Source organism: Crinia signifera, chromosome 4, assembly GCF_055691185.1.
Source record: "Crinia signifera chromosome 4, ASM5569118v1, whole genome shotgun sequence".
Classification (NCBI taxonomy): domain Eukaryota; kingdom Metazoa; phylum Chordata; class Amphibia; order Anura; family Myobatrachidae; genus Crinia; species Crinia signifera.
In genome coordinates, this window is record NC_139220.1 from 109,078,388 (window position 1) to 109,095,174 (window position 16,787).

A 16,787-nucleotide genomic window follows, 5' to 3' on the forward strand; every position below is an offset into this window, starting at 1 on the left:
CAACATAGGTGAGTATTGGATGTATGGGCTCCGAACGTAATAAAGTTTTACTGTCAGTGTGTTTGTGTACTTTTTTAACTATTTGTACTACTGTGGGACTACTAGTCCCAGCGGGCCCTTTATTGCCCCACATGCTGGGACTTGTGGTTCTCCAAGTCCCTGCATGTGGTGCCGGCTTGCTGGGACTCATAGTTCCACAGCAATATACAATAGGATTTCAGCTATTTTTTACACCAATCATCAGCTCGATGCCCAGGGACATCGAGGACAGCCCCGGGCTTCAGCATGGGCAGGTAAGTTCTGGAGGGGGGGACCCCTTCTTTGGGGGGGTCCCCTCGCCCCCAGGACCCCTGCCCATGCTGACCGGTCAGAGGGCTGAATGCTTTGGCCGGGGGGACTTGTATAAAAAGTCTCCCCCCAGGCTGTGGCATTACCATGCTGGCTGGTTGGGCCCGGTGCTGGTTCTTGAAATACGGGGGACCCCCAGTCATTTTGTCCCCCGGATTTTGGGAACCAGGACCGGCCCTTGAGCCTGGTGCTGGTTTTATAAAATGCACGGAACCCCGGCTTGTTTGTTCAGCCCGGGGCTGGTTATGCTCTGGTTATGCTTGGTTTTTACCCAAAATCGCATATATGAAATAGCGCACATTTTCATGACTGAAAATCGCCCGAAATCGCGGCAAATCGCATTTTTTGCCGCTAATTCGCATCTCATTACATATGCGAATTCGCTGCAAAAAATTCGATTTTTAAAGGTGCGATTTCTGGCGAGTTTGGAACTCATCCAAAATTCGCACCCTATTACATTTCGCCCCAGGCATCCAATTTTTTTTCAATTTATTGAACAGCACCTTCACCTGAGCGGCGACACTCTTGAAGCTCATTTGCATGTCCTTCCTGCATCTTGTTCCTTTTGGTTGCTCATTCCCCGACGTTGGACTGATGCTGCCTTGTGCTGGCTAATGTTAGCTGGACCAATGGGAAGGAACGTCTTGATTTAAAAAAATGGCACTGCTGTAGAGGCAATCACGGCTTGTGACACCAGTTTAGAAATGCTGAACATAGAAATGCTGGACCAATGGGTGGGGGACATCTTGATTTTTCAAAATGGCTGGTGTCAAAGCAGTAACATCTTGTGCTTTTTGCTTGCTCATTCCTTGATGTTGGACTGATACTACCTTTTTTGATTGCTGGCCATTCGCATGGTGATTGACAGGAAGTAGGCGTCTGGGAGTGGCAACTGGCCATTTCACGGAAGTGCCAAGAAAAACACTAGGCGTGCCGAAGAAATTGCTAGGAGTGTCAGGGAAAATGCAGGTGTCAGCAACAGGCCGGATATGCCTGTATTCTTCACAGCTACTTTGAGCCTGCAATGAGTGGCAGGGGTGCCGACAGGACAGCCGGGCCCCAGTAAAATAAAGGGGCGAGTAAACAGGGAAGGTGGCGTAGTCACTTACATGTGGAAAAAACTTTGATTTTGCGGCAGTGAATAGATCTGCAGCCTTACACATCTTTTCGCACTGCGATCACATTAATTTGCAAGGTGGGATTTCAGCGAAGCGGGGCAGCGCCTACCTGAATGCTGAATTACCCCCTTAGAGTACCATAGGCACAGACTGGCTGCATTGGGTTATAGAGCATATATAACCGCAGCGAGCCACCGAGCCCGATGGGGACATGGATTACTTTGCATGTATTGCGCGTCCCCTCACTGGGCTCGCTTCGCTCGCCACACTTCGGGCTCTTACTCCGCGTCCCCTCGTGGGGTTTGCTGCGCTCGCCATGCTTCAGGCTTGGTGGCTCGCTGCACTCGCCACACTATCTAAGATCAACTCAACGCCGCGTACCGCTGCGCTCGCCACGCTTCAGGTTGACGTTGATCCTGGGGGTGACGTTGACTATGGGGGGCCATTTCACATTGTAAGGACCCATCAGGGTGCTTGTACAATCAAAAATCATATACGATCGCATCCTATGCCATTGTATGGCATAGGATGCGATGCAATATTTTATTGTACAACATCGCGTTGCATCGCATACCATCGTATACCTTATTTAGTGTTATGGTATGCGATGCGATGGGCGCCGTGCTAGGATACAAGTACCGAAACATTAATTATACATTGCATATTGTGAAAGAATCAACAAATATTGCCTAAATATACATTTTGTAATACATAGACCATGATGAAAAGGTACTAAATAAACTGATATCTTGGTTTTGCTACAGTGTTAAAAATGTATAGAACTGTATGTAGTAAGAATCTTATAGGATTAAATATTTTTATTACAGACATATTATGGAAAACGTGGTTACCTTTATTTCTCTTCCAAACATCATTCTACAATATTTTTCCTTTAGGTCTCAGCTTTGACCGGTCTTAAGAGCTCATATTGACATTTATTTATAAGTAAATTGAACAGTCTATGTTTATATTGTCTTGTAATTCTATATGATCACTTAAGCAAGAATGCATCCATTTCCATTCATTTTAAATACAACGGTCCAAACACATACTATCAAACAACTGTTAGCTATTGGGGCGTATTTATTATAAATCCTGAAATGTCCAGAAACGTAACATTCCTTTACAGTGCATGCATGCAGTTATATCTGCAGATGGATCGGGCAGTGTGTTCTGCATGTACGCTGCCCGATAAGTCGTGACTGACATCACAACTATTTACATGCACCTACCCAGGTGAGGGGTCAATCACCACCAGCTTGTGCAGTGGGTGTGCATTTGGATCACCCGCACACACAACACAGTGAGCTGATATATATCTTTAGATGTATCACCCATTGGCTGTGCTATTTTATGTGTTGACCTAGTGATTGTCGACCTAATGACTTTCGAGCGAATGCTTTTAGACCTATTGACCGCGTCCCATTTCTCCAGTGGCAAACACAGGATTTATAGAACCAGCATTGCACTTTCTAAGCACACATTCTCCCACCTCATAGTAAGGCTCCTGTCTCTTCTTCTTTGTAGCTACTGTCTAGTTCAGTGCACTGATTGAGGACTCAGATCCACACACACACAGCAAACTTGGTAGAAGCTGCTACCACTTGGCATGTGCAGCAGTTCTGCTCTGTCCCTTAAACCACAGATTGTGGTGGCATCTCTATTTATCATATTATGGGCCTGAGTTGATCGCAAATGCAACATCTTTCTAAATGGACATAACCATGCTGCACTGCAGGTGGGGCAGATGTAACATGTGCAGGGAGAGTCAGATTTGGGTGAGTTATTTTGTTTCTGTGCAGGGTAAATACTGGCTGCTTTATTTTTACACTGCAATTTAGATTTAAGTTTGAATACATCCCACCCAAATCTAAAGGTGCCCACACACGCACCGATCCCGGCGGTGCGATGCTGTACGATGGGGTGCGCGCTCCCGCGGCACCTCATCGTACAGTACAAAAAGTATGTGCAGCACATACTTTTTGTACTAGCTTTTTCTAGCACAGCATCGCATCGCATGCACATCGTATCCACAAGGCATACGATGCGATGCTATGTGTGCTAGTTAAGCCCACAACGCACGCCGGGATCGGTGCGTGTGTGGGCACCTTTACTCTCTCTGCACATGTTACATTTTGTCCATTTCAGAAAGAGTTGCTTTGTGTTCAACTATGAATCAGAACCAATATACCATTGCTATTATAGTCATAATTGGAGTCACTTGAAAAGAGGAGGAGAGTTCACACACTCACACACACACACCTGCATTTGACTATGTTTCTCTGTAGTTTACTTACTATTATGAGTTCCGACATAAATCAAATACTGTAAATATACAGGTTTTATAACATTTTTTTTCTCAGGGTCAGGGCGTATTATCAGACAAGTTGCGGAGTTTCAGCATGCAGGATTTGACTCTGATACAAGATGAGGATGCTATGAACTTGCAGAGCCCAGAGCCTCGGTTACGCAGTGCTTCCAGTGGACTGGTGGAAACCGTTGTGGATCCAGGTACAGATATATTAGATCTTTTATCAACAATGCTAAGAGGAGAGCTTATACTGAGCTATACATCAGGGTTGCCTACCTGGCCCTCTCCATTAGGGAGAAAGGGCTCTGTTCCCGGACTTCCGTGGTAATGTATGATTGCCATCACCTGTGGTGAAACACCTTTCTTATCTAGCTACCCACAGGTGATGGCAATCATACATTACCAGGGAAGCCCAGGAACAGAGCATTTTCTCCCTGAAGGAGAGAGTCAGGTAGGCAACCATGCTAATGCTATACATACACAAGTATGATGGCCGTTACATAAGTTAAATTTCTATATTTAATATAAAAAAATAATATATATATATATATATATATATATATATATATATATATATATATATAGAGAGAGAGATTTGTGAAATTTGGGATCCCTGACGACAGGAGGTTACTCCCGAAACATGTAGGATGCAATAAAGAGCTTTTTTAACCTACTTCTACAAAAGCCTCGAGTGCCGCTTATTCCACAAATCTACATTGAATCACCGTTTCTAAGAGGGCACCAGAGCAGTACCACTATACCTGCAGAGGAACCGAGTGCCGGATTCACCGAAAAAAAATAATAAAAAAAATAAAATATATGTGTGTGTGTGTGTGTGTGTGTGTGTGTGTGTGTGTGTGTGTGTGTGTGTGTGTGTGTGTAAATTGTCCTTAAATGTATAGATATCAGTGACAGAAATACATAAATAAATAAAACATGGGTACTTGTTTCCTAGCATGGCACCCCTGATTTTAATCGAAGTGCATCTTATGCAATCACATCGCATGCAATATAGCGGCATGCGATGCGATGTGATTGTTAGTTGTACAAGCACCCTAATGGGTGCTTACAATGTTAAATGCATCCCCATTGTCAACGCCACCCCCACTATCAACGCCAACCCAAAGCGTGGCGAGCGCAGTGGTACGCGTCCTCTGACTTTTTCATACCCCCACTATCCACGTCGGCGTGGAGTTGATCTTAGATAGTGTGGCGAGCGCAGTGAGCCACCGAGCCCGAAGCGTGGCGAAGGGACACGGATTACTTTACATGTATTCCGCGTCCCCTCGCGGGGCTCGCCACACTTTGGGTTCATGTTCAGCGTCCCCTCGCGGGGCTCGCTGCGCTCGCCACACTATCTAAGCTCAACTCCACGCCGATGTGGATAGTGGGGGTATGAAAAGGTCGGAGGACACGTACCGCCTCCCCTCGCGGGCTCGCTGCGCTCACCACGCTTCGGGTTCACGTTGATAGTGGGGGTGGCGTTGACAATGGGGTTGCATTTAACATTGTAAGCACCCATCAGGGTGCTTGTACAATTAAAAATCGCATCACATGCCAGCAAATGGCATGCGATGCCTGTACAAGCACTCCTGTTAATTTACATCGCATCGCACACCACTAAATACGGTATTCGATGGCCGACGTGCTAGGAAACAAGTACCAAAAAATAATAATGGGATCACCTTAAAGCAGCATATTTTTTTTCAACTTAAAAATATGATGTGAATTTAAATACAGATAAATATTACCGCAATTATAATATAAATGATCTATTCTTAAAATTGATTGACAAAAGAACTACACAAGATAATGTGTATCAAATACAAATGGGTACAATGGGACTGGTGCAGTGTTGGTTTTAAAATGAGAGTATGATATTATGATTATTATTTTTTAAATGACAGTATTTTAATCTATATGATTTATGGGGCCTACATGTGTAGCAATTCCCATGCATTTTGTAAGCGACCTCACTAGGGGCGGGATTCTCTAAAATCTGCAGCCCTCTTCGCCGGCCACCGCATTTCTAATGACCGCATATTCTCTAAAATATGCGGTCATTAACGCAAGGGACAGCTCTTGCGGTAAGAGCTGTCCCTTGCGATGCGGCGCCGTTGCTGGACTTCCGGGTCTATGACCCGGGAGTCCGTCTGCGCATGCGCAGACTGACGCGCCGGCCGCAGGGCATGCTGGGAGGGATCCGTGACGGATCCCTCACACACCGATGCGGTAAGAAGCCCATAGGCTTCTGCAGGGAACCGCCAGATTTTGCTGGCGATTCCCTCCGCAGCGGTGACACTGCGGAGGGACATTAGAGAATACAGAAATGCGGTAAAACCCCCGATAACTGGGTTTTTACCGCATTTCTGTAATAGAGAATCTCGCCCTAGATCGCTTAGAAAATGCCCCTACATGGCTCCGTGTGTAGTGGCATAGCTATGCGTGGCACCACACGTCGCTATTACCCCAGAGATTAATATCCATCAGGCTGGATAAATCTAGTTAATCAGCGGGGTCAGGCCAGTGTTCTCACCTGAAGAACACTGTCCCTGACAGATCACTCAGTGGCGCATCACTGATCTGAGCCTCCTGAGCGATCTAGCATCACTCAGAACACTCATCGCTGCGTGTGTAGGCCCCTTTACACTTTGAGCTTCAATACTAACACACACTGAACATGTGTGGAATCTTGGTGTTGTTCTGGATAGTGGCTTTATACTTAATCATCATGTATCAGCCACAATCACATCCTCTTCTTTCATCTAAGCATGGCCAATCTGGGGCCCTCTGACTGTTGTGAAACTACACATCCCAGCATGCCTTGCCATAGTTTTAGCATTCCCTAATAGGATGGGACTGTTTCACAATAGCTGGAGAGCCACAGTCTGGCCATGCCTGATCTACGGAACATAGGGCCTGATTCAGACCTGTTCGCTAGGCGGCTAATAATCACTGCCTAACGAGCAGGTAAATGGCGCCCTGCCGAACAACCCCCCCCCACACACACACACAAACATGAATCCAATAACTAGCATGCCAGTGGATGTGGTACAATTACACAACCACTCGCATCCGGCCGCACAGTGGAGAAATCATTCAATGGTTGCTCACCGCTGCTCTTAAAGAAAAGTCAGCCTGGACTGACTGTTCAAGCGTACGCTTCCTGACAAATTTGGGGTGGGCACCGATGTCATGTGACGTCAGCCGCCTGCCCCAAGCAGGCATGGGAGTGCCTGCGTTTGCAATAATATTGCACAACAGAGTGTCACCCAATCAATATAAAGGTCTACATATAAAATACACATCGAGGGCGTATATCAGTTTACCTATTCAAGATGTGCCTACACAGATTGTTGATTTTGTTTTATCCCACATGGTCCAATGAACCGAAAACAAAACTTGAACAAAGTTATAGGAGGACATACGTCATCCTCACATGGAACAGATAAACTACACTATAGGCCCCCAAACACTAGTCCAACTTGTCCTAAATGAGCTCCCCCGACAGGTTCCCGGGAGGCTCGCTTACGATTTGTGCCATTTTTACAAGCAATAAATCACATGCAAATTTCCCCAGCCAATCAGCGTCCAGCCAGCCTTTTCAAAATATTTTTTAAAATTCCGTAACTGCTTCCCGATCCGACGCCGGCAAATGCTGCTACCAGCTCTGTTCGGACCCCGCTGCCCTGACCCCACTGGTGCACATAGGTGTGTGCCTGCTGTGCTTCACCGCTGGCACACACCTATCCGATCCAATAGATTGACTCTGAAGCAGGTTCAATCTGTAGGGTCTGACTCGATGTGCGCGGAACCACACATCATGTCAGATGGGATGTCCATCTCATCTGATTTGGGCTGATTTCTCGGCTTCATCCATTGGGATCTTGTGAAATCGGCCCAAATCGGATAAGTGTATGGGCACCTTATAATAGACATATCTCTTCTATGTGCATTTTGTGTTATTAGCACCTGAAGTTTAAACATTTTTCATCACTTGGTATAATTTTACTCAGGCTGCAGTTGCAGATGGACACCACAATTCTTACTGAATGAGGTTCTCGAGGGTGCGATTATCGGCCTGATCCGTTGATAAATGCATAATGACAATTGCATAATGAATGGTCAGCATAAGTGAGGTTTGCAGTGGTTGTGGCAGTACTGGTTAGAAACAATGATTTATATAACATGCTCTTTTCTAATAATTCTTCTTATAGGGCTAATAATACTATATAATAACTGTTTTTGCTTTCTAATTACTGTGCAATACAACAAATGTAGGTTCTACATGACCACCTTCTAACTGGATAATGAATATCTGTAACAGGAACTAACAATACAAATAGAAAACATCAGAAATCTTTACCCACAAGTACCTACTATTTTGCTGACACCCCCCAGGAGGGAGCATGGTGCGGCTAAGTGTGTGGTGTTATGATTGCATCATAGTGGCCCCTCTCTGCTATACAATGCCATGTTGACCGCCTTTGTAAAGAGGGGATGGGGATTCAGGAGTCTCCTGGACATTTCCGGGACATAACTTTCCAAACACAAAGACAAATAAGAAAAAAATATGTTGCATACTATTATATCAATTCAGCGTATGTACACCACTTACAATTACTGTTTACAGTGAAGTGCGGTGGTGGCTGTGTACAGAGAGGAATGCTATAGACAATTAGACAATCCTGATTTCTATAAGCATTTGGACGGCAACCCCACAGCCAGATATCAGATCAAACTGAGAGATATGCTTGATCAAGCTTTGGCAGCGAGCGCAATATCCAAGGAGACTTTTAATTTTCTTTTCCCTATGCACCCCGTCACTTCCACGTTTTATTATTTACCAAAAATTCACAAATCACTTGTTTCACCCCCTGGACGTCCTATTATTTCAGGTGTAGGGTCCCTCACGAATAATTTATCACAATTTGTTGATCACTTTTTACAGGGTCACGTAGAGGGCCTCAGATCCTACATCAGAGACACAAAACATTTTCTCAACAAAATCAATGAGATTACATGGAAAGAGGGATATCATCTCCTCACATGTGACGTAGAAGCACTATATTCCAACATTCCTCAAAAACAAGGAGTGGAAGTAATCAAACAAATTTTGGAAAAAGATGACGAACTCTTAGACCCTCTACGTGACCTAATTATTCAATCTATCACATTTATTTTAGAACACAATTATTTTCTTTTTGATTCACGTTATTATTTGCAGACACGGGGGACTGCCATGGGGACCAGATTCGCCCCGAGCTTCGCAAACCTATACATGGGTGCCTTTGAGGACGAACATGTGTGGGGGAACGGGCTCGGGGGGAGTCTGGTCCTCTATGGCAGATATATTGATGATTTATTTATAATTTGGGATGGGGACCAAGCATCACTTAATCACTTCACTGATAGTCTTAACACAAATAATTTTGGTTTAAAATTGACTAGCTCTCACAGCACTGTCAATATAAACTTCTTGGATATTGCGCTCACTGTAAAAAACAATAAAATAGAGACACAAACATATGTAAAACCAGTCGATCAGAATCGTTATTTAAAATACGATAGTGCTCACGCAAAAGTCTGGAAAGACAATATACCCAAAAGTCAGCTAATCCGGTTAAAGCGTAACTGTTCCACAGAAGAAGCATTTCATAAACAATCACAAAACTTGATAGGGACCTTTTGGGAACAGGATTACCCAGATAACCTTGTCCAAAGGGCAAAAAATGAAGTTGACAAAATGGAAAGAAAGAAACTGCTTATAGAAACAACAACAAAAAGGAAAAAGCAAAAAAGCGAGATAGCAGAAGTAGGAAATAAACAAATATCGTTTGTGACTCAATATAATAGTTGTGCTAAAGAAATTCAGAAAATTATAAACAAAAATATGCTCATTTTGAAACAAGATGACTTGCTAAAGGAAACTTTGGGTGACAATAATAGAGTAATATTTAGAAAAGGAGATAATCTTAAGAACAAACTAGTGTGTAGTCATTTTAGTAGGAAAGAACAAGAAGATACTAAAGATGACAAAAAGAACTGGCTCACAAAACTCCCGATGGGGTTCCATAAATGTGGCAATAGCAGATGTTATACATATGCACACAGTGAGAAACAAAAAAGTGTGGATTTCAGCTCATTTGTAAATAAAAACGTATACAAAATAAAAGAGTTTATTAATTGTAAACAATCTTATGTAATATATTTGATAGATTGTGGGTGCGGCCTCCAATATGTGGGCCGCACCACAAGATGTCTACATATACGCTTTATGGAACATAAACGTAATATTATAACAGGTGTCAAAACACACCCTCTATCTAAACATATTTCGATATGTCAGAATCAATGTACAAAGAATGTTTTAGTAAAAGCTATTGAATATATCAAACCCACAAAAAGGGGGGGTGACCGGTTTGGAATGCTCTGTAGAAGAGAGGCCTACTGGATTTTCCAGTTAGGAACAATGATACCAAATGGCCTAAATGAAACCATAGAACTGAATAATATCTGAAATTCAATGGCGACACCTTTTTCTATAGGTATGACGATTATCCTATCTTCCCATACAGATTTCCCCCCCCCCTCAAACTAAATACTATCTTCCCCTATCCATATGCTCCCGATGCTCCTGTTCTGTACCTCTGTGTGTATATATATAGAGAATTTAAAAAAAAAGTTTTATATATATATATATATATATATATATATATATATATGATAAAAAAATTTTTTTTCCTATTATTATTACTATTGTTGTTATTTAATATTTATTATTATTATTATTCTTCATCATTTATTATTAATTATGATTATCTATATTAATTTAATCAATTTTATTACTATATATATTGTGTATATGTATATATATATATATATATATATATATATATATATATATATATATATATAATTATCTTCTTTGATTATTTTTAGTATTTTGTCTCTCTATCTTTTTCTCTCTCTCTCCCCTTCCTTTTTTTTTAGTAATAGAACTACTATATATATATATATATGTATAAGACTTTGTGAAGACATGGCGATAAAACAAATTATAGTATTATAACCCTGTATGTTTGTCAATATCGTTTTTAAACAATTAAAGTTGATAATTAAGTGTAAATGAGGCTCGAATCTACATTAAATAACGAAAGCATTCATATGAACAAGATGGAGACCAGGCGCGATAATGAGGCTTGGTTGCTGCACAAAATGAATAAAGTTTATTGCGACTAATATGAAAATGAGGCTTGGTTCTCTGCAACAAAAAGCCTATGTGTGAAAACGAGGCTTGGCTAAAAACATACAGAGATGCCGCGCAATGAGTAAAAACACAGCTGATGACACTGCCAAGTACTGTACATGAATACATGCCCATTTGGGCGGCGCGAGCATGAATAAATAGACGGAGATAAAGTGTAACAAACTAGGCGGGGAGAAGGCGGGGAAACGCGTCATCATACGTCACTGCACGCTTCCGCAAACAAGCAAGACCACGTGAGCCGGAGAGACTTTTGCCAGAGCAGGGAGTCCTAGAAAGGGCTGCACTATCGGGAAGACCAGCAGCCGGGGACCCGCTCCAGGCCAGCGAACTCTCACCCAAAAGTGGATTATAAATTGCTGTACTCGCTTGGAAGCCTAAGTATTATTTTACTCAATCTACATATGCTGCTATGCCTGAGTGAATGAGCACTTGCAGTTTTTACAAATATGAAGTATCTATGAAGGCGGTTCCATTACCAAGCCTGTTTGTGTGACTGATTAACACGCTTGCTATCGTTATTAACATCAGTGTGTCTTAGTGAGTTTCTGGGACTGATTAACCCTAAAGTGGATGAAAAGTTACCAAGCCTCAGATTCACATTACGCAACAGCCCAATTGGGCACTTATAAGATTTATTCTTACAGAACCATGGATTTTCAGTCACACCTAGTGCAGCCTAGTGAAAAAAGTTTTTCTTTTAAAATATTTTTTATGGCCAGAAATTAATTGTTGTGCAAATTTGATCGCTCTACCGGCCGGTGGTATTGTAAAATTGTATTAGAAATATATTCATTGTGTATTTTAATAAATTTATACTTTTTTGAATACTAATTAGTGTGGTCCATTAGCGCCGTTTACCTTTGTGTCTATGCTTTTTTGTCTTTTTTGAGGGCTGAGTATCCCTCATAAACGGAAGCTGGGACCATTACTAGTGCCCTGCGCTTGGTTATTCCCTATTGGTTTCGTGTACAGAGAGGAACTGTCACAGGTCTGAAAACATGGACTGGAGCTGTGTTCTTGAAATATATATATATATATATATATATATATAAATACTCACGCTGCCGAAGCAGCAGCAGCAGCACTCTGGAAGAAATCACTTGAAGCAGGTAATACACAGCAACGTTTCGATTTTAATTCAAATCGTCATCAGGCTTAACAAACATATAAATACACTGACCTTATATCCCCCTCCAAGTGTAGGACGTATCGTTACGTTTCCCGCGATCCCCGCAACAACGTCATCAGAGCGCGTCATCCACGCGCACAGCGCCATGGCAACGCATCCAGCCGGAGGCGCGTCACCATGACACCGGCGCTGCGTGACGACGTCACCTCGTCTGCGTTGTGAATAGAGAACCTGCTGGTTACACGTACGAAGTGAATTTAAAAACATAAAAACCCACAGATCATGGCTATTAAGAGGGACATACATAGATCCATCAACCATAATAAAGGTGATACAAATATAATAACAGTTGTAATGGGCATAAACAATACCATCAATAATAAAGAAAAAATACATATGGGAAAATATACAAAAGCATACACAAGTATATAGGGCACACAAGACATAATGCATAGATATCAAATGGAATACATCCTAAAGAAAGGCATGCAACCCCAGATGGTCATTAAGGCCATATGGTTGCATAGTCCTTAAACGGTGAATCCAGTGTGATTCACATTGAATGAGGGCCAAAGGACGATTACCACCACGTAGACGTGGGGGTATGTGATCGATAATAATATACTGGAGATTGGCCATGCTATGTCCAGCCTGTGCAAAATGCCGAGCAACAGGCTGGTCACTAGCACCTGTGGACAGTGCAGCCCGGATGGCCATCCGGTGATTGGCCATTCTCTCCCTTAGTGTACACTGGGTTTTACCCACATAGTGGAGGCCACAAGGGCAAGAGATAAGGTACACAATGTACTTGGTAGTACATGTGACCCTATGTCTGATCTTATACATTTTACCACTGAAAGGGTGGAAAAAACTATCACCAATTTTCAAGCTTCTACAGGTAATACAGTTGAGGCATCTAAAGCAGCCATTGCGTCTACCAAGGAAATTAGACACCGGGGAAGGGTCAAGAGAACTAGAAATATCAGTCCTCACGACCCAATCCCTGATGTTTCTTCCCCTGGTGTAGCAGGGCATCAAACGGGTTTTGGATAAACCCAGGTCACGGTCAGTATTCAAGATGGGCCAATGTTTCTTAGCAATGTTCCTAATACCAGGGCTAAGTGGACTAAAGTGATTGACCAAAGGCATAACCTGTGTGTCGGCATTCTCAGACACAGGCTTAGGAGCAAGTAAGGATGCTCTGGGGGTGTTCAAAGCTTTAGTTTTGGCCCTAATAAGAAGATCCAGGTCATAACCCCGTAACAAGAAGTTCTTAAGCATGTTATCAATTTGTACATTGGCCTCAGCAGGATCACTGCAAATCCTGCAGGCGCGAATGAACTGGGAGAATGGAAGGCCGTACTTAAGGGGGACAGGGTGAAAGCTATATGAATGCAATATAGTATTGCGATCAGTCTCCTTTCTAAAAAGTGAGGTGGAAATTAAACCATTATCCATACTAACTGCCACATCTAGGAAATTAACCCTAGATGCACTGATGGAATAGGTTAATTTAAGAGGGGAGGAGGAACGATTGTGCTGATCAATGAATTCCCCAAGTTCGGCCTCCGATCCTGTCCAGATCATAAAAATATCGTCGATGTATCTGGTATAGAAAAAAATCCTACCAGATACATCGCGATTGTCAAAAAAGATTTCTTTTTCAGCCACAAACATATACGCATTGGCGTACGATGGGGCCACATTGGACCCCATCGCACAGCCAGAGCGTTGCAAGAAAAAGCAACTGTCATGAATAAAATAATTGTGTGTAAGAAGCATGAGCAAAAGATCACATACAAAATCATCGGAAGGACCAACATAAAATGAATTGGAAGTAATCAGATCACGTACAGCCTGGACACCCGTCCCGTTGGGTATTACCGTGTACAGGCTCGATACATCGATACTGCACAGGAAGCTGCCCTCAGGGACCGAGTGGACAGCCTGCAATTTATTAATAAAAGAAGTGGTATTGAGTAAATAACGGGGATGATGTATAATGCAAGGCTGTAGCAGCGCATCAAGGTAGACAGCAGAATTTTGAAATAAGGAGTTATTAGCAGCAATAATGGGCCTTCCAGGAGGCAACGTCGGGTGTTTGTGCACCTTGGGTAAGGTATACAACACAGGTGTAACAGGCCATAATGGTACCAATGCCTCACCCAATTTTTTGCTGATGACCTTATCCTGAACAGCCCGATTAATGTACCCACTGAGTAAAGATGCATATTCTTTAGTAGGATCCCTAGGTAGAGCCTGATAGACCTCATGATCTGCCAATTGTCTAGCTATTTCTTGCTTGTATGTCGCCAAATCCTGTATCACCACCGCCCCGCCTTTATCAGCAGGGCGGATGATGATATCACGATTTTTTGACAAACGTTTAAGTGCCTGTAACTCATCTAATGGCAAATTATTGGGCAACCTCTTTGATTGAGATTTAACATAGATACCAACATCATGATCAATCATTCTGTTAAACGTTTTAATCGACATATTGTTAGATAATGGGTCAAAACGTGATTTAGGCAATACTTTACGTAATTGAATAGGGATATCAACAGTAGTATCAACATAAGTGGAGGGTCTCTCAGGTGTAGATTTAAGATAATGTTCATGCAGCCGCAGCTGTCTGCCAAGGCGGTACTTCTCAACCTGCCAGTCAAAGTCATTAAAGTAATTGGTAGGTACATACGATAGACCACGGCTAAGTACCTTAGTGTCCGCTTCAGACAGGGAATGGGAAGAGAGATTAAATATTATTGTGGCCTCCTGTTGAGAGGCGGCCTTCCTGGCTTTCTTTTCTCTCGTTCTCTTACCACCCCTTCTTGTTCTGCGTCGTTGTCGTGGAGGAGCTGTTTCCTGGTGCGCACCCCTAAAGGGGCCCCAGAGCCAGGGTGTTGTGGGCGTGCATATTGGTCGTAAGCATAATCAGAATCGCTGGTATTATACTGTTCATCATAGCGGGCTGGGCGCATTGGTCTAGAACGTGCACCCCTTCTGCGCTGGCGACCTTGGCCCCTGGGTTCAGGATTAGTCCATAAGTACACTGTATTACGCTCATAATCACCAATCACTTTCTCTAGTTTCCATTCTCCCAGTTCATTCGCGCCTGCAGGATTTGCAGTGATCCTGCTGAGGCCAATGTACAAATTGATAACATGCTTAAGAACTTCTTGTTACGGGGTTATGACCTGGATCTTCTTATTAGGGCCAAAACTAAAGCTTTGAACACCCCCAGAGCATCCTTACTTGCTCCTAAGCCTGTGTCTGAGAATGCCGACACACAGGTTATGCCTTGGGTCAATCACTTTAGTCCACTTAGCCCTGGTATTAGGAACATTGCTAAGAAACATTGGCCCATCTTGAATACTGACCGTGACCTGGGTTTATCCAAAACCCGTTTGATGCCCTGCTACACCAGGGGAAGAAACATCAGGGATTGGGTCGTGAGGACTGATATTTCTAGTTCTCTTGACCCTTCCCCGGTGTCTAATTTCCTTGGTAGATGCAATGGCTGCTTTAGATGCCTCAACTGTATTACCTGTAGAAGCTTGAAAATTGGTGATAGTTTTTTCCACCCTTTCAGTGGTAAAATGTATAAGATCAGACATAGGGTCACATGTACTACCAAGTACATTGTGTACCTTATCTCTTGCCCTTGTGGCCTCCACTATGTGGGTAAAACCCAGTGTACACTAAGGGAGAGAATGGCCAATCACCGGATGGCCATCCGGGCTGCACTGTCCACAGGTGCTAGTGACCAGCCTGTTGCTCGGCATTTTGCACAGGCTGGACATAGCATGGCCAATCTCCAGTATATTATTATCGATCACATACCCCCACGTCTACGTGGTGGTAATCGTCCTTTGGCCCTCATTCAATGTGAATCACACTGGATTCACCGTTTAAGGACTATGCAACCATATGGCCTTAATGACCATCTGGGGTTGCATGCCTTTCTTTAGGATGTATTCCATTTGATATCTATGCATTATGTCTTGTGTGCCCTATATACTTGTGTATGCTTTTGTATATTTTCCCATATGTATTTTTTCTTTATTATTGATGGTATTGTTTATGCCCATTACAACTGTTATTATATTTGTATCACCTTTATTATGGTTGATGGATCTATGTATGTCCCTCTTAATAGCCATGATCTGTGGGTTTTTATGTTTTTAAATTCACTTCGTACGTGTAACCAGCAGGTTCTCTATTCACAACGCAGACGAGGTGACGTCGTCACGCAGCGCCGGTGTCATGGTGACGCGCCTCCGGCTGGATGCGTTGCCATGGCGCTGTGCGCGTGGATGACGCGCTCTGATGACGTTGTTGCGGGGATCGCGGGAAACGTAACGATACGTCCTACACTTGGAGGGGGATATAAGGTCAGTGTATTTATATGTTTGTTAAGCCTGATGACGATTTGAATTAAAATCGAAACGTTGCTGTGTATTACCTGCTTCAAGTGATTTCTTCCAGAGTGCTGCTGCTGCTGCTTCGGCAGCGTGAGTATTTATATTTGGCTGGTCACAGCCTTCAGCTGGCACCTGACACCTTTTGCTCCTATTGGGGATGTGCTTAGCCCTCAAAGACATTGTATAT

The 16,787-nt window shown here is 43.1% G+C and overlaps 1 protein-coding gene across 3 annotated transcripts in view; it reads left to right on the top strand.

Annotated features, from left to right (window-relative positions):
* The window catches only part of REEP2 (receptor accessory protein 2), a 65,838-nt gene that overhangs the window by 27,548 nt on the left and 21,503 nt on the right, over positions 1-16,787 (top strand). For all 3 annotated transcript variants that reach the window (XM_083182190.1, XM_083182189.1, XM_083182191.1), the window contains exon 6: positions 3,830-3,977. In XM_083182190.1, coding sequence (XP_083038316.1) covers positions 3,830-3,977 — 148 coding nt within the window. The remainder of the gene's footprint in view (positions 1-3,829; positions 3,978-16,787) is intronic.